General features: G+C 43.0%; 2 protein-coding genes across 7 annotated transcripts in view; one reads left to right on the top strand and one right to left on the bottom strand.

Annotated features, from left to right (window-relative positions):
• Nucleotides 1-8,664, top strand: part of lama5 (laminin, alpha 5) — a 76,463-nt gene extending 67,799 nt beyond the window's left edge. For all 5 annotated transcript variants that reach the window (XM_076276653.1, XM_076276652.1, XM_076276650.1 and 2 more), the window contains 14 exons: nucleotides 297-445; nucleotides 772-940; nucleotides 1,667-1,810; nucleotides 2,154-2,284; nucleotides 2,614-2,775; nucleotides 3,967-4,096; nucleotides 4,434-4,591; nucleotides 4,731-4,908; nucleotides 5,133-5,276; nucleotides 5,583-5,742; nucleotides 6,067-6,197; nucleotides 6,739-6,832; nucleotides 7,014-7,133; nucleotides 7,395-8,664. In XM_076276653.1, the coding sequence (XP_076132768.1) occupies nucleotides 297-445; nucleotides 772-940; nucleotides 1,667-1,810; nucleotides 2,154-2,284; nucleotides 2,614-2,775; nucleotides 3,967-4,096; nucleotides 4,434-4,591; nucleotides 4,731-4,908; nucleotides 5,133-5,276; nucleotides 5,583-5,742; nucleotides 6,067-6,197; nucleotides 6,739-6,832; nucleotides 7,014-7,133; nucleotides 7,395-7,543 (2,019 nt within the window). In that variant the 3' untranslated portion in view covers nucleotides 7,544-8,664. The remainder of the gene's footprint in view (nucleotides 1-296; nucleotides 446-771; nucleotides 941-1,666; nucleotides 1,811-2,153; nucleotides 2,285-2,613; nucleotides 2,776-3,966; nucleotides 4,097-4,433; nucleotides 4,592-4,730; nucleotides 4,909-5,132; nucleotides 5,277-5,582; nucleotides 5,743-6,066; nucleotides 6,198-6,738; nucleotides 6,833-7,013; nucleotides 7,134-7,394) is intronic.
• Nucleotides 8,665-8,803: 139 nt separating this feature from the next.
• LOC143114842 (proteasomal ubiquitin receptor ADRM1-like) lies at nucleotides 8,804-17,339 on the bottom strand. Of its 2 annotated transcripts, none has more exons than XM_076276656.1 (10): nucleotides 17,161-17,339; nucleotides 15,915-16,154; nucleotides 15,716-15,832; nucleotides 15,129-15,252; nucleotides 11,084-11,167; nucleotides 10,821-10,899; nucleotides 10,227-10,495; nucleotides 9,476-9,633; nucleotides 9,208-9,310; nucleotides 8,804-9,084 (listed from the first exon to the last, which is right to left on the bottom strand). In XM_076276656.1, exons 2-10 carry the CDS (start codon nucleotides 16,122-16,124, stop codon nucleotides 8,987-8,989), a joined length of 1,242 nt encoding a protein of 413 aa, XP_076132771.1. In that variant the 5' UTR covers nucleotides 16,125-16,154; nucleotides 17,161-17,339; the 3' UTR covers nucleotides 8,804-8,986. The 2 variants fall into 2 exon arrangements, with proteins under 2 accessions (XP_076132771.1, XP_076132770.1); XM_076276655.1 differs by having other exon boundaries at nucleotides 11,084-11,170; nucleotides 17,161-17,336.
• Nucleotides 17,340-18,007: the final 668 nt, after the last annotated feature.

The raw sequence follows: 18,007 nt of genomic DNA, 5'->3' as shown, positions 1-18,007 counted from the left end.
TTCAACTACTTGTAACTACGTAACTGTTTGAAGCCTACACAACCTGCACTGTTAGGCCTACCACTCCATAGGTTGAAACATATGACATTGTGAAGTAGGTTAAAAACCTCAATATGATGTGTTATCTCATGGGCTCACTGGTCTCCTTCGAGTTTGACTGTGCCTCAGTCCTAGTCAAGCTTTCAGAGATGGTTGTCATCGTTTGGTCAGTTTGGGCTGGCGTCGACAGGCTCGAGAATGCTTCCTCGTACTATGCACTCACCGTGTGCGCGCATGTGTTTGTCTGTGTGCACCAGGTCGAGGTGATCATTGTTCACAAAGTCAAGCGTATCATCGTGAGATATCAGAGGCTTACCTTGTTCCAAGTCCAATTGCCAATTGACCCCCCCAAGTTCACTGGGGTCTACTACCTGGGAGGAGTTCCTGAAGACAAGATGCCAGAAAGGTGAGCAGTGGGGGTCGGGATACCAGCCATCAATCATGCTATGCATCTCTGAGCCTTTCACACACAATGTTAGGTGGCCTTAATTACTAGCGTTCCTTCCATGCTACATGTCAGGCAATCTAGAGCATTTGCTAATGCTTATCACCAAATACAAAAAAAGGTCCTTTCTCTGTATGAGAAATCATTTTCACTATTTGTGTGTGTCTGTGTGTGTCTGTGTGTGTCTGTGTGTGTGTGTGTGTGTGTGTGTGTGTGTGTGTGTGTGTGTGTGTGTGTGTGTGTGTGTGTGCATGTGTCCGTGTTCATGACTGTGTGTGTATTTGCAGCCTGAAGTCAATGTTCCCAAAGCAAACTGGATCACTGGGCGAACAGCGAACTGGATCGCTGGGCTCCATCAAGGGCTGCTTCAGGGGCATAAAGGCCATGACCTATCATGTGGACCTGAAGAGGATGAAGAGCACTGGCCTGAGCTATGGCTGCCCCGACGACCTGCTGGTGAGAGCATAAACACGCTCACGCACGCACGCACATACACACATGCACACGCATACATACACTCACTCACACTCACACACACACACTCCCCCCATTTATTACTGTTTATTATAAAGCTCTTCATAATGCAAGTAGAACGCGCCATTGATTTGAATGGCATTTCCCAAAGTTCTACCGGTCATTATTTTCATCTAAGGACCTCCAAATAATGCCCGCTGTCAATGGCAACAGATTTTCATTCAAAAGTGAAGGCAGACGGTTGATCAGCTATGTTCTAAAGAACGTTTGATTCAAGTTCAGCGTATGTTGCAAACTATTTGTTTCTCAGCAAAAGCCACAACGAAACGGTAACAAATAAATGTAAAAGAGACATTGCGTGGAGTTTATTTTTTCGCTTTGGCAAGTAGCCGTATAATAAGCGGGATAATGTATAGAACGCTGGTCATTATTGGGAAAATACTGTAAGTCCCTTCAGGGCAAAGCAAGTCCGGTTCGCCCTGTCGGGACTTACTTTATCCTTTACTTGTTGCACTCAGTCATCCTGCCTCTCCCATTTTCACTCATCCCCTGTCTTCTCTCCCCTTTCTCCTCTCCTCTCTCTTCTTTCTCCTCTTCTCCTGTCCTCTCTCTTGTTCTCTGCTACCCCATTCTTTTCTCTCTCTCTCTCTCTCTCTCCTCCCCCTCTCTGCTCTCCCTCTTTCCTGTCCGTCCCTCTCCCTTGTCCAGGTGGTGCGCGAGGCTCACTTCACCGGCCAGAGTTACCTCGACATGAAGATGGACAAGGCCCCAGCGCTCAGGGACAGCTTCTATGCTGGAGTGGGCTTCCGCACGGGTCAGAAGGAGGGCCTCATGTTCCACCACCAGGCTCCGGTAGGACCCTTCATCTAAGCACCAGGACTGCACTGCAGTACCTGGGCTGAGCATCACTGGAGTCATGTCCTCTCTAAAAGGAGTTTTATGGCCCTAACTCACTGCTACACTTGTGATATATGGTTGCCTGTTTGTTCTGAAAAATTTAACTAAGGTTATAATTCTTTGTGTGTAAAATTTTGCCCTCATAGTTGTGGTAAGAAGATGGAAGTTTAGAAGGAACCTTAGACGTTTTTCAGAATGTTTTTCCACCTATGTATGAACCAGTTAACCATGGGCTGTGTGTGTGTGTGTGTGTGTGTGTGTGTGTGTGTGTGTGTGTGTGTGTGTGTGTGTTCAACAGGATGGAGTGTGCCAAATGTTCCTGGACAAAGGCCATGTGGTGGTCAGAGCAGGAAATAGTCAAGTTAAGAGCCAGAAGCCCTACAATGACGACAACAGCCACTATGTGGCTTTATACAGCAACACCAATGGGTAAAGTCTGTTAGTCCCTTACAAACACCTACGGCACCTTAATACTTACAAACACTTAGGCCACTGCACCATATATATTCAGAATTGAACATAGTGTTGATGGCAGTGCAAGCATATGTTGACCATGTCAGCACCAACTGATTTTGTTGTAAAGTTTGGTAAATACTGTACACAGTATGTTCACACTAGCTTGGGTTTATGAGATGAGCAAGTGGCTATCTAAGTAGTGATTAAGGATTAGCATGAATATACACAGGCTAAAGGATGGTCTGTGCCATTGTTGTTTTACATTGCACTTTACTGAGCTGATGGTTGTGTGGCATTCGTAGGATCCGTGTGTATCTGGATGATGTTCTGGAGGGTGAGGCTGTGTCAGACAAAGGCAATCGCATGGCACAGGAGAACGTGGGCACACTGTATCTGGGTGGCACAGAGATAAAAGATGGCGTTGCCAACCTCACCGGCTGCTTGAGCAACATCTTTGTCAAGAGGTGAGACAGTGATGACTAGTAGTGAGTATGGGCATGAAAGATGGAACAACTGAATGGGTTGGTACAAAATGCAGGAGAACTGGGTTGACTGGACTGCGCTAAGGACAGTGTGGATGTAAGGGAAGATCTTGATGTTGAACATGGATATATACTTTTTTGATCCCGTGAGGTAAATTTGGTCTCTGCATTTATCCCAATCCGTGAAACACACACAGCACACACACAGTGAGGTGAAGTACACACTAATCCCGGCGCAGTGAGCTGCCTGCATCAACAGCAGCACTCGGGGAGCAGTGAGGGGTTAGGTGCCTTGCTCAAGGGCACTTCAGCCGTGGCCCACTGGTCAGGGCTCGAACCGGCAACCCTCCGGTTACAAGTCTAGAGTGCTAACCAGTAGGCCACGGCTGCCCCAAATGTAGTTCACTCCTTGATAAACCAGAACCTTGATAAAGGCTGTTTGCCGAAACATAGGTCCTTAGTAAATAAAAAAAGTAAAAAAGAGTGTGTGGCTACTCTGTCTTTAATTTGAGTGTCCGGCTTTAAAAGAGTGCATTCCTCCTCGCTTCTTCCTGAACATGTAGTTCATGACATGGATTAAAGGAACTGTATGTAAGAAATGTATTTTAATTAATCATAAAATGGCCCTGATATGTCACTAGACATTAAGAAATCATGTCCATTTTAAATACTTATATCACTGACAACAGTAGTCCGGCCAGGATATTGTCATTTAAAAAGTTACAGCCCCGGCCGTGGCACAACTGGCAGGGGCACCTGCACCGTACGCCGGCGACCCGGGTTCGATTCCCGCCCCGTGGTCCTTTCCGGATCCCACCCCGACTCTCTCTCCCATTCACTTCCTGTCATTCTACACTATCCTATCCGCAATAAAGGCATAAAAAAAAAAAAAAAAAGCCCCAAAAAAAGTGAAGTTACAGCCCTCAACTGTGTTGTTGTGTTTTGTCATGTCATGTTGTGTTTTGGCCTGATGCGCCACCCTCTACCTATCTACTAATCACGAAGTCAGTAGTGTTTCGGCATCCGGGTTGGCAACCTCAAGTCGGGGGGGGGGGGATACACCGCTCTACAGTAATTTGAAAGTGATTGCAGTACCAGTTTTGGCCACAATCTTACGTATGGTTCCTTTAAGGCACTGTGTCTTAACTCTTTTCACACTTTACACACACTCAGGGACACTCCAACGCAGATGGTGCTGAACCTGATCCAGTCCACAAATAACGTCAATGTGACCCTGGACTGTCCAGAAGCCTCTCAAGCCCAACAAATCCTGGCCTCTCCACCTCGCCACAAGAACCACAAGGTAAACTGTGGAGGACTTACAGTATGTCACTGAAGCCTGGTTACCATGTCACTTGGTTATCAAAGTAGTCGCAGATTTCATGAAGCATGTCTTAAGCCATCCTTACACCAGAAAACTTTGACAAGATTTGGGAAAGATTCTTGAAAGATTGTAATCTTTTGAGTAAAGCTTGAATGGGGGGCATTAGTTAAAAAACTCCAATCTTTCAAGAATCTTTCCCAAATCTTGTCAAAGTCTTTTGATGTATGGGTAGCATTATTTGTATTTTGTTGTCTCTGCTAATATGTGTGTGTGTGTGTGTGTGTGTGTGTGTGTGTGTGTGTGTGTGTGTGTGTAGGGGAAACACAAGAAGCCAGCGAGTGGGTCTAATGGTCAGCCTGCTCGTGCGTCGTGCCAGGCGGAGCTGTTCGCCCAGGAGCCCAAAGCCCTGCACTTCAGTGGTTCCTTCAACAGCCGCCTGGGCTACTACTCCCTCCCCCCAGCCTTAAGCAGGCAGTAAGTCGACACCACATCAACAACCACTAGCCTTCCTCTGAAGAGGAACTTGGCATTCTCTTGAAAATGTCCATTTATCTTTGCCAGTCCTGCTTGTCTTTGGCACAGCTGATGAAATCAAATGAAATTGATTCCACAGATCTCATATATCAATGGGGGTGCGTGTAAACTCCTCCGATGGCGTGATCCTCTATGCTGGATCAGAGAAGGGGGATGCTCTAGCTGTCAGCGACGGCCGACTGCAACTCCACGTCTTCGGCAAGAGGAAGGCCAGCATCACCAGCAACAAGAAGTACAATGACGGCCAGTGGCATGAGGTGAGTTTTTCAGGGGGTTTGGAAGAAAATAAGAGTATATATTATAAGAGTCTTATAGAAGAAAAGCATCTCATTTAGCGTGGTGATGTCATGGACAATAGCCACAAGCATAGCGTAAGGGCATGTGGAACTTTTGCATAGAACTTTTAATGTGTACAGTGCATAATGTGTGACATATGATAGTTATGTTAGCATTGGAGATATGAGTATGTCTTGTATTTCAGGTCATAATTAAAAAAGAGGGAGACCAAGTGCGTCTGATAGTAGATGGCATTGACACCAACAGCAAGAAGGTGTCAGGAGGGAGCGCCTTCAGAGGTCCTCTTTACATCGGAGGTCTCCCTGCGGACCTCCTCCCTCCATCCTCGGTAAGCTACATACGGTTTAATGATCACGTCTGTCGTAGTGGATCACATGGAGATATTCCAGGTCCTAAAACTGATGAATACCGTAAAATCATTGCTTGACATGAATGAATTTTCCATTGATAGTATAGAAAGTTCAAATTAAATAATAAAAATAATGAAGTAATGTAAAAATGTTAATCAGGTTTGGTGTCCAACTGAGCAATGAAAGTGTGAGAGTAGATCTTTGCGGTGCACAAGCAAGCTCTTACTGTGTATTGTTTTTATGTGTGTGTTTTACGCTGATGACGTGTTGTTTTCTCCCTGTAGTACCCGGGGCCTGAAGGCTTCGTAGGCTGTGTAAGGGAGCTGAAGGTGAACGAGCAGGTCCTGGAGAGGCCCAATGAGAGCGTGGGGGTGGTGCCCTGCTATCTGGAGCCCCTGCAGCCAGGAGTCTACTTCTCCACCGAGGGAGGCAGCATGCTCATAGGTCAGCCTCACGACCTCCCCTCCAGGCATTCACCCCTCTAGCCCTCAGCAGTTTCTTACAGACGTCTACCTTAGACCAACTTGCACAGCTTACAATTTAGAGCAGTCTGTTAAAACAGTTTATAAGGATTTCAGGAATTTATCAGCATTTCCAATAGATTTCTGTTAGATTCCTGTATTATGCATTATTCCTGGTATTATGTATGCTTATTTTTCCAGTCATGATACAGGCACCAAGAATAACAGCACTCTTAATTGTTTTTGCTGTGATGACATTTTAGAGTAACTGAATCCCACAAATTCCTCTATCTCTCCGCATGTGTAGATCAGTCCCTGGTGTTGGGCCGTGACTTGGAGATCCTGTTGGAAGTTCGGCCCGTGTCAGATTCAGGGCTGCTGCTCCATGCAGGGGGGTACAAAGGCCAGCAGCTCAGCCTATACTTGCACCAGCAAGAGGTACACTCACACACACACACACTCACACCATCATAATTAGACAGACACAAATACTTACTGGGCAGCCGTTGCCCACTGGTTAGCGTTTCAGACTTGTAACCGGAGGGTTGCCCGTTCGAACCCCGACCAGTAGGCCACGGCTGAAGTGCCCTTGAGCAAGGCACCTAACCCCTCACTGCTCCCCGAGCGCCGCTTTTGTTGCAGGCAGCTCACTGCGCCGGGATTAGTGTGTGCTTCACCTCACTGTGTGCTCACTGTTTGCTGAATGTGTTTCACTAATTCACAGATTGGGATAAATGCAGAGACCAAATTTCCCTTACGGGATCAAAAGAGTATATATAGTATACTATACTTACTTACTTAAATACACAGACACACACACCATCATAATTACAGACACAAATACACAAACACACACACCATCATAATTACAGACACAGCTGGAGCCTGTTGTCATCTTCTGCATCTCTCATCTCACCTCTGATGGTAATGTGTAAAGCAGAGCATAGCAGGCTGATAACGTTTTCGTGTTTCCATGCAGGTATCAGTGGTGATGAACAGTGGTAATGGCAATTTCTCTGTGTCTCTATCACCTGAGGAGTCACTATGTGATGGCAGGTGGCATAGTATTACAAGTAAGAAACTTTCACAACCTATTACTACTAATGTTTATTGTTTTGCTTGTTCCACTGTCTTTATCATTTGTATAATAAACTATGGTGATATTAACCTACTTGTTCGTTTTCAAGTAACACGTGTAAACAGCTTTGATGCCCAATTCACCAACCGGTCTTGTTTGTGTTTTTTCCACGTTAGTTGTGAAGAAGAGTAATGTGATTCAGCTTCATGTGGACACAGCCAGTCAGCATGGTGTAGGACCCAAACAGAAGCGTACGAATGGGGGCCAAAATAAAGTCTACCTGGGCAGTGCTCCTGGTATGGACCTCAGGATGTTTTATTCATTATGAACATGCCTGACTTTAAGTGTTACTATCTGATTTACATCAAAATGATTTAAATGTATTATTGCTTCTCAAAATTGTAAATGTAATCACAATCCCAATGCACCTAATGGTGATACCACTTTTTGAGCCACCTTTTAGGAATCATCCACATTGTCATACATAAATTCTCTTCAGAAGTTAATTCCCTTTATTGTTTGTCTGAAGCAAGGTGTTTTATTTGTTATTTCCCCAGATGCAGCCAAAATCCCTGGCCTTCCTTCAACTCTCCCCTCCTTCCATGGCTGTGTGAGAAGAGCCCTGGTGAACCACAGACCTGTCATGCTGTCCAAGCCCCTGGCTGTGTCCGGAGCAGTGGCCACCCAGGGCTGCCCAGCCACGTAGACAGACCCAGCCCCTGCTGTACCACTCCATCTGGCACAACTAGTAACCAACTCCTCAATCACGGGTGGTGGGCTTACTTATGAGATTAGCTAATTTAAACAGATATTTATATATTTTTTTGTTTTATACAAATGTATATTTTTCCCCCACATTGTTTTTTTTATATTCATGGGTTTTATCAGGTCCCTTTCCACAGGTGTATAAAATCAAGCACCTAGATTATGAATGCAGACTGCATGGTGCTTGATTAATACACCTGTGTAAAGGGACCAGATGAAACCCATGAATATTGGCACTGTAAGTGCTAAGGAGCATAAGAAATCTGTTTTAAATGTGCTAGTACTGTAAGCCTGAAGGGAGGATCACTTCCTAACACTCATCTGACACAAAGAGGTTTGAATCTGGCACTTCAATTATCATGTGTTATGTATTTTAGATAACTGCACAATTTGTATTCATTATGAAAACTGTACTTTGGGCCACACTTCATTCAAATATCTATTCCCCATATTCATGCCGCGGCCATTGTGTAAACCAAAGGGACGCTACAGGGTACACTGACTAGATCATTAATGCATTTTTGACACCTACTGGTGAATGGATAGGACACAACAATCCTATGGGTTGTGTACCCTGTAGTCTCGTTTTGGTTTACAATGGCCGCCACCTGAATAAGGTGAATTGGCTTAGTGTTTTTAAATTCAACTCCCACCATGCAAGTTATTTCTCAATCATGAAGGCCTGGATTCATGTTGGGTTTCAATAATCAACCGCTTGTGTTGAGTGTATTCAATGCACCATGTACACCACGTGTACACAATGCACTGGTATGGCCGACTCGGGCTATGAGAAATATCACAAAATGTTTTGTGAAACTGAGAATTCCAAACAAACACCAAGAAGCAACATAGTATTCCTGACTACATGAAGACCTTTTTTAAATATAATTATGTTTAAAGGCAACTACCTTTGGAAATACCTGTGAATGAGAATGTCAAAAGGTAGTTGTAGAACATGTTCCCTGCCTTGAGTTTGGCCTAATTGTATTCCATATCTAATTTCACTCTTTTTTTTATTGATGCCTAAAATTATATAGTTGTATTTTTAATGGTTTTAATAATAAACAGTTTTCATAAAACCTTGTATTGATTGTTTTAAATAATTCTTGACAGTTTATAGGACTTTGCAATGTGGCATACTACTATAAATGAATATAAAGCCAAGAGAATCTAATGATATGAATCAAGGCAAAAAAGCATATTAATGACACCCAAAATACTTTTAATGTAAGCAAAGTAAAAAAAAAAAGTACTGGGGTAGTTAAGCTCAATGTTACAAAACAAAGAAAGGTCAACGTACATTCCAGACAGCTTAGTTCCTGCAAGGCATCAACAAAGTGAGAAACACACACAGTAAACTGCATGCAAGCGAGTGAGAAGATGTCTAATCTAAACTCATGTCCTCATCATCCTCCTTCTTGTCTCCGGACCCTTCTGCTTTACTGTCCGCTCCCTCCATGGCTTTGGCAAAAGCTTCCACGTCTGGAACGGAAGGGAAATAATTAATAATACATCATTATACAGTATTAAAGTAATAAAGGCGGTAATTCAGACTTCTTTCAAGTGAATGTATTACTCTTGTGCAAAACTACGTGTTGAGCTCACCCCCTTTGTTGGCCGCATCTACCGCTTCACTGGGTAAGCCAAACTGGTTCATTAGAGGCCCAAGCTGCCCTGACGCCAGCGCACTGCTGAACATGCTCATGGCCTAGGGAGAGTGAGGACAGACTGGGTTACAACATCAACAAAAAAGTTCTAGAAACACGTCAAATAAATCAGTGTGAAACTGAAACAAGTGTGTGTGTAATATATATATATATATATATATATATATATATATATATATATATATATATTTGTGTGTGTGCGTTACCTGCTGGAACTGCGGGGAGGTGAGGGTGTTCTGGATCTCGGAGGCACTCTGAGGTAAAGACTCGCCTGAGGGCAGGTATGGCAACAGCCTCTCCTGCACCTCCGGGTTCGACAGGATGGGCGCCATGACCTCTGGAGTCAACACACTGGCCAGGTCCACTGCAGGGGGGAAATGCAGCATTACAAGAAAGAATGTTGAGAGGGGGAAAATGGAGAATGAGGACAAACAAATGTACAACGGAGGTAAAGGAGGACAGAGGGATGCCTAGGATGCCAGAATGGCTCACTGTTTCCTGACTGCCCCCAGACCCTGTGACCCCAGACAAATTGAAGACTGATAGAATGTCTCACTGTTTCCAGACTGCCATTGCTGTTGATTGTCAGTTTGTAAAGTTTAGGTGAAGTAGGGAGTATGCTAGTGTTGGAAATGTTTACCAACTGTGAATCCCCAGTCTCTATTCACAAAGTGAAGGAGTCTGGGCTGGGGGTGGGGGGGTCATCAGGCTTTACCAACACTGGTCTAAGTAACAATGGGTGAATCGGTCCTCAGACCGGGCAAACAATGTCCACAGCTCTCCTTCTCCAGAAAATTGTAGAATTAACTAAGGACTCATCTTCTCACTAACATCAACATCATCTTAAATGAAGATCACCAATCAACCAATTCTCTGTAAGGCTCCAATAGGCCCTAATCACAGGAAGCTGGGAAGCACAAAGAGAAAGACATCAAGTCCTAAATGAGAGCAGCTCACCTCCTTGGCCTGAGGCAGCTGTACTGGGCACGTTCATGGTGGCCAGGATGCTCTGCAGATCACTGAGCTGAATGGGCTGTGTGGGGCTGGCCACCCCCGTGGACGCTGCGGGCGTCTGGGCAGCAGGAGTGGTGGGGGTGACTGTGGGGGAGGTAGCAGCGGGGGCAGAGGCGGCCGGGGTGACGGGCGTGGTGGCAGCCTGCGCAGAGCTAGTGCGGGCCCCACCTGTGCCAGAGGACGGGGTGGCAGCCGCAGACTGGCTCCTGGAACTAATGGAACAGCACCACAGGAGAGAGGGTCAGAAGAAGAGAAGAGTTAATACAGAGAACATTATAGCATAATAGCATTATCTATTACTATATCTCTGAATATTAACATTAATAAGTACTGAACTTATCTCCTGGAATCACCCAATTTTGACACAACACTACTGAAAATACTTGATGTGTATTGTTACCACATGGCCTTATCTTGGGATATTGCATGCACACAGCTTAATGTTTGATACACTTGTCTACCAATTTCACCATAAAAAACATAGTTATAAGAAAGTGACTGCAAGAATATTATGGCTTAAATGAAGATGCAGCTGACCTTGAGGTTGAGCTACTACCAGTTCCTCCACTGCCCAATAGGCTGGCCAGGCCTGGTCCTGCCAGAGCACCAAGTCCACCTGATGTAAACAACAACAAAGAACACTTAGGTGTCAGCTGCTGATCCACACAGCATAATTGCTGAGCGAGTTCAGTAAATGTGCCTCCCTTCATTAATATGACCAAATACATCCCTTCTGTTTCTGTATTTGTGTAGGAAAACCCAAATGTATTTGAACACTGAATTGTAGAAAAATTACTCACCAAGTCCCCCTAGTCCCGTTGGTCCAATCAGCTGCATCAGTTGGTTATGGCTCATGTTACCCAGAAGGCTTTGCAAGCCACCTTCTCCTACAATGCAAACATAATGTAACCTACACTATTTGCAAGATAAAGGTAGTGTATTAATAGCCACTGACATCTTCATTACATTTGTAAGATCTTGCCGATTTCTCCTCAATAGCACTCTTGTTTCACTCTATTCAGGCGGCGGGCATTGTAAACCAAAATGAGGCTACAGGGTACACAAACCATAAGATTGTTGTGTTCCAACTTGGCATCATGGTTTTGCATAAATATACACGGCACTTCAAAAATAGCCAACTGGCTTGTTTTCTGCACGCATTTTGAGCTATCTGCGTGTATATCAACGCCGCGTAAACATACACGCCACTTATCGTCTCACTTCCGTGTGTATGTCAACATGTCAAGTATATGGCGCCCTCTAGGGTTAGGGTTATGGTTAGGTTATGGCATTGATAAACACGCCATGCTATTATGTGTTAGATAACACGCTAGTGGCCATTGGCGTGTCATACATACACAGTTCATGACATCAGGGCTTCCACACACAGTTGCGTTCAGTCAACGCATGCCAGTGGGTGTTCCCGACGGTAGCTATGCAAATGACTTAATAAGTATAACCGGAATTTGATTGGCTGGTGCCGTCCGTCAATTGGCTTGATTGGCTGGTGCCGTCCGTCGGTGCAGCAACAGCTGAACTTCTCAACGCGAGCAACGGGAGCAACGCGACACAACGGACCCACAATTCAGTTCGGCAACGGATGACGTAAGCCCATGTAAAGTGAACGGGATGCGTCTCCAGCACTGCAACGCACGCAACTGTGTATGAGCCGTTAGTCTGTGTGTTCTATGCATTCGCCAGTAGGTGGTAAAAATGCATTAATGATCAGTGTCAGTGTACCAGAGTCAGTGTACCTTTTAGCCTCATTTTGGTTAAGGTTTACACAATGCCCGCCACCTGAATAAGGTGAATGGACACAGCCAGACAAATGAAAGATGAATGATACAGTTCAAGCTGTCGGGAAACATCAGTGTTTGCATTTCACCCCTCCCATGCAGTGCTATCTAAACAGAATTCATTTCCTATGTTGTTTCTAGCGTAGTTGTCATTTTTTTTTACTTCTGAGAATCTAGTTCCTTCATTGTTTATCTACACTATGCTTTGGGGTTTCCAACCTGCAAGTTGCTCTTTAATATTTTATGATTACTATTTTTTTTACCAGTTTTTTTATTTAACTCTCTTTTACAGAAAAAGGTATGCACTTTCAAATGTCGTTGTACAGGTACAATGACAATAAAGACATACTCTATTGTATATACTCTAGACCAGTGGTCTCCAACACGGTGCCCGTGGGCACCAGGTAGCCCGCGGGACGGCTATGAGGCGCCAGGGCCGTAGTCACCATAGACATTGAGGGGGACGTGTCCCCCCCAATATTCAAATATGACCAAAAAGTCCCCCCCAATATACGGAAAAATAAATAAAGAAAAAAGACTAGGCCTACAGGAAACCAACACGCATCTGAAATGTAATCAAACGTAAATTACGCACAAATTAGTGACTTAGTGATGGTTCCAGAGTAGCCTACACCCCTCAGTGGTTTGCCCAGTGGTTTTCCGTTTTTCGTTAGTGGCGTGCGCTGTTAAAAGCTTCCATTTACTGCACCCTACTGCAGTGAGGTAAGGCTGTCAACAATATCGCAAAAGCTCCCGGTACAATTTTTACAAAACTTGTTGGAAAGGTGTAGCACAGGCTAAGGACATCCCATACATTTTTGGAGCTGATCAGACTCAATGGGAACTTTGAAACATTTTCCATATTGTAGCCTATTCTCGCAATGATAGCGAAAGTGAAACGTTATATTTTTAAATTATTCATTTGTGCAAGCCTGTGTCATTAATTTGTTTCACATGTCTTTCAACATAAATACTGCATTCATATGCTAGTAGTAATGCCAGAAATTACCGTTTATAGCCCTCTTCGAAATGGTTATTGCATCTTGCAAATGATTTAAATGCGCACTCAATCGCGCATCCATGCAGGCAAAACGTAGGATTCAAATGTGGCGACGGCACACAAGTTGAAAAAGACATTTACAATGCACTGGCGTTGATAGCCTACAGTTAATGTGAATCGCGGACAATAACTAAAGAAAGGAATTTGCACCTCCATTCACCAAAGGCTGTAGTAGGCCTAGTGTTTCTACATGTTGTTGGCACAAAACGTCAGTCTATAGCCTAATGCAGGGGGTAACGTGAGTCAGACAGAAGAGGGGCCTTAGTAGCCTATTCCTGAATCCTGTCACTTTTAAACTACGTTAAAATTATGTGAGTAGCCACCAGCATAATACAATCTAAATTAAAAGACAAAATCTTATTAGGTTATAGGTCCAAACCTATGACTCTAAGCCTTAGTTAAAAAAAATCTTCAGGTGTACAGTAAGTAACAAGTCAAAGAACCACATGTGTAATATAGAGCTTAACAAAGATACTCTAGTTTGTAATTTATTTTAAAGTATACATTTTGAAGACAAATGGAGTCATACCACAGGTCCAGGGATGGATTACTGAATGGGCCTATGGGCCTACTTCAGGGCCCAAGAGCTCAGGTGGCCCTGCCCAAGCCTCTGTGTGAAGTAAAAAAATCTTTTATGGGAGAATGCCTCAGGACCCCTCTATTTGGAGGAGAGGTGGGGGGGGGGGGCATCTCTGCCCAGGGGTTCATAATCCATCCATGCCATGCTATGTCCGTCAAATGTTTGGAATGCCCTAATTGACTGACTTAACTAACGACTTGTTTGTGATTTTTAATAATATTTTTTGCATGGTAGGAAATGTATTGAAATTCTGTTTGGGGGTCCCTCAGACCCCACCACAGATTTGGTCCCCCCCAATGTTGACATCATGACTACGGCCTTGTGAGGCGCCCCCAGCGCAAAAATAGCCAACAGGTCGCCTGCAGATCACGCTCTAAAAACACGCTCCATTGTGAAGTTTTCAATAGATATTTAAGTCTAGACCAGAACCATTTTAAGAATGTATGTAGCCATACATCTGTGACATTAAATTGATATTGGTGATACCTTACAAATTGTAGCTGCGTTAAATTTTAGCCTTTGGCTCCAAATCCGTTTCCCATTCAATCTTTAAACAACAACAGAAGCGGAGGGCATACACGCTGCTCGCGCGCATAGACAGTAAAGGGGGAAAAAACTTGCTCGTCTGGTGTAGCCAATGGAAGCATATCTTTGCAAAAGTTCTGTGGCCATTCCATGTTCGTCAAATACGGTTCTTGCATGATTGTTCAAGGACTGAAAAACAATAGCTAACAGGCCTTTTCTCCTCCGTAGGCTACTGCAGTACAATAGCGCTGAAAATGTTGTAGCATGCATGACTGAGCAGGACTGTGCATTACCTTTTTTGTCAGATCATGGAGAGATTTCAGGTGTGCAATAACTTTAAAAGGAGTTTTCATATGTTAGGGTGGTGTGGGCGATTACTATTGAAATGTTAAAACCGAATTGTCCACTGAAATCAGAACTTAAACAACCCGTGAACTCATAATGGTGGTGGGTCTAAATTGGGTACAAATTGCACAAAAAGATAAGTTTTTTTTTTGTAAAAAATTAAAAAAAAAAGATTCGATTCCCAATGCAAACTTTGAAATGAACAAACTGAACAAAAATGTTGGTAGTGTTGCATAGGTTATTGATATTAAATTTGAAAATACAGTTGCTTAATATATAAAGACTTATAGGCCTACACAATATTGATAATTTAAAAGTAAAAATCACATAGGCCTATTATTTAGGAGGACTACCCCTCGCAAAAAAGGGGTGAGGGTATGTTTGTTTTAAATGAGTAGCCCTCCATATGATTTCGGGTCTTAAGGTAGCCCTCATTCCCAAAAAGGTTGGTGACCCCTGCTCTAGACATATTCTAGAATCTAAGATATATTCTATTGTACGACTCGCTACATCTGTCTGTTGCATTCCAGCACACCCACCTCCCAGAGCAGACAGCTCATGGCTGCCACTGCCTCCGCTGCCAAGAGCCCCCGGCATGGGAGGGTTGTTCAGGAATTCATTCACCTTGCGGCAGTACTCCTCATCTTTATCTGTTTTGGGCTCCTACAAGACAGACGTGGGAAGAGAGCAAGAAAGCATGCACAGGCAAGTGTGTGATTACTTATAATAATATAGGGAGATGGCACAGATTATTACGACATTGTTTAATGTATTGTTTATGTTTTTGTTTATAGTTCTTAGTAGATGCTGTTTTCAGAAGCGATTTACAATGACATCAATAAACATTAGTTAACATTAAAAATGTGCCATTTATAGTAAAGTCATATGGCCTAAATAAAAAAACTATGATTAAATAGAATTAATATAATAACAACAATAACCATAAACAATAAACATACACAAACCAGAACTCTGAAGGAAAAAATAATCAGTTAGAAACAATGATAAAGAAACAAACATTGTATGTCAACATTTATTATGACCACTGCTGCTATAACTCTACTATAAAATTACAAACACAGACAGTCTCCGATGCATAAGTGTTTCAGTGTATCCTATGTCTCACCTGCATCCAGAAAAATAGACGTTTGGACCCAGCCTTGAATTTGAGAACGAACACACGCCCTGTGGTGCACTGGCTCACCTTCTTAAACTCACAGTCATCAGGGAAAATGATCAGGTCCTACAAATAGAACATCAAAGTATAGATTATTTTGAGATATTCAAAATTGCAGCTGGATTACATGACAGGTGAGGGCACTCACGTCCTCAACGTTTCCGCTGGTCCTGTCCTTCCAGCAGAAGTGGATGAGCGAGTCGTCCGTCTGCTGTATGTAGACCATTCCCTTTCTCTTGTCCGGTGTCACCGTGCTGCCCTTCAGGCTCATCTTTCCAGCCCTGAACTCCACAAGGTATTTGCTGGAAGAGCTACGGGAGCCTGAGCTCAGGCTGGGGAAAAGAGCTCCTGACGACATTCTTCTCTCTCAGTGATAGATATATTTAGACTGTAAGAGAAAATAGCAAGCCAATATGTCATGCGTCATCACTTGAGTTGGTAACACTGCAAACAGTGTTTACAATAATAGGCTAACTGCTTGTGTACACTTGAAAACCTCTGAAAATAAATGTACATCCATAAGCCATAGTGTAATTTAGACGAAACATAGTAAGTAATCTACAAATAACGTAAATTGTCAGTGCAACTGGAAGGATATGTTTTTTCCCCATCCCTTGCCACAGGTCTATAAAATCAAGCACCTAGATTATGAATGCAGACTGCATGGTGCTTGATTAATGCACCTTTTGCATTTGCAAGGGACCTGATGAAACACTTGAATTCTAACGAACAATCGCAGTGCATCTTTGACATGACATTCACAAATCCAATGCGAGTTTATACCACTTCACAACTTTCCGGACAGGCAAGTTCATATTAGCGTGTTCACTGATTATCAGCTCCTTAAACTAAATAATTCGCAGGCCATCTTCTAAAATTGAATTCATCAATTACACTTACTCTCCCCCATTTTCCAACTTGGCCAAGTTAGCTAGCTCAATTCATGCTAGTTCACTGCCCATGTAACCGCACTGACTTTCGGCTAGGTTAAGCTAGCTATCGAGAGGTTCGCTAACTATTGGTTAGACAATTTAGTCCATCGAGAGTCACATTGACATCAATCACTTCCCTTTACACAATTTCACGTCGGTGTTTAATTGAGTATTCAATAATCTACTAACATTACAATTAACAACTTTTGCAGGTTACAGAAGTAACAGAAGAGTTACAGGCTACAAAAAGAGAATAGCAATCACAGTCATCTAGCTAGCTAATGTTAGCCTCCCTGACTCGACAGTTTTTACCACTGAAATGCATTTCCCCATTGCCAGCTATCAAATGAAAGCTAACAGTTGACAGCTTCACCAACAAAGTAAGGATAATGTAACTGCTAGAGCGCCAACGCATTTCACAAACATTTAACAAACCAAAACACCGATAAATGAAGCACTTACAGTTGTAAGGTAACGTTACTGTGCGCACCTCTGCTGTGGCTGATTGTGTCCTGTTTTCCTCTGAGTTTTACACTTCCTGGTATTAACCCTCCCCGAAGAAACGGTTGGTTCGGATTCTATTTAAACGTCTGTGATAGGCTAAGGATGTGTCCTTCTTAAAGTTACAAGTCTTTGCGGTGTTATGTCTGGATCAATGACTGTACATTACTGGATTTGACACCGTGGTCCTAATTTAAATGCTGGGCAAAGTGCAAAGTCAGTCAATGAGCAAAATTATCGTGCATGCGCTAATTAGCATTAGTGGCGTGAGGCAGCATTCAGATGACCCTCTGATATATATATATGGTATATATGGATATATATATATATATGGTATTTCAGTTTTTTATTTTATACTTTTACAAAACACTCCAAACACTACCTTTTTTGTGGGGTATTGATGAGAAAAAATAAATAATTGAATCAATTTTAAGATGAGTCTGAAACATCACAACGTGGGAAAGGGGCAATAGTTTCTGTATGTACTGCATAGACCCATATATGTCAATATGTTTTTCATTTCCATCTATGACATAACATGTCTCAGCTTTGATGGTTTAAATGAACCATGCCTTCAATGTTACAACATTGCCACTTTAGCAAATTGCTATTTACCATGGAAAAGTTTCTCACAACCAACATTCAAATGACCATATTTGACAACATATTTATAGGAGAGAGTAATCTTAATATCACTCAAAAAATTATCAGAAATTAAATTTGGCCAAATTATGGACTATGATATGGCTAAATGGACTATATACGTGTATTTTTGACAATTCTTCTCCTTTTTTGATATTTTTTTTCT

Source organism: Alosa pseudoharengus, unplaced genomic scaffold (genome assembly GCF_046254945.1).
Source record: "Alosa pseudoharengus isolate Yale_2024_CS ecotype anadromous, Long Island Sound unplaced genomic scaffold, YU_APseudo_1.1 YU_APseudo_1.1_scf_9, whole genome shotgun sequence".
In the NCBI taxonomy this organism is placed as follows: domain Eukaryota; kingdom Metazoa; phylum Chordata; class Actinopteri; order Clupeiformes; family Clupeidae; genus Alosa; species Alosa pseudoharengus.
Note: the sequence above shows the minus strand (reverse complement) of the source record. Positions and strands in the feature narration are given on the sequence as shown.

Excerpts from the sequence above, each read along its gene's own strand:
- LOC143114842 (XM_076276655.1), bottom strand. The coding sequence starts at position 16,124 with ATGTCGTCAGGAGCTCTTTTCCCCAGCCTGAGCTCAGGCTCCCGTAGC. Across the intron at positions 9,634-10,226 it reads AGCTGCCTCAGGCCAAGGAG|TGGACCTGGCCAGTGTGTTG; the intron begins GTGAGCTGCTCT and ends TCCCCCCTGCAG. Across the intron at positions 9,311-9,475 it reads CCTCCCCGCAGTTCCAGCAG|GCCATGAGCATGTTCAGCAG; the intron begins GTAACGCACACA and ends CACTCTCCCTAG.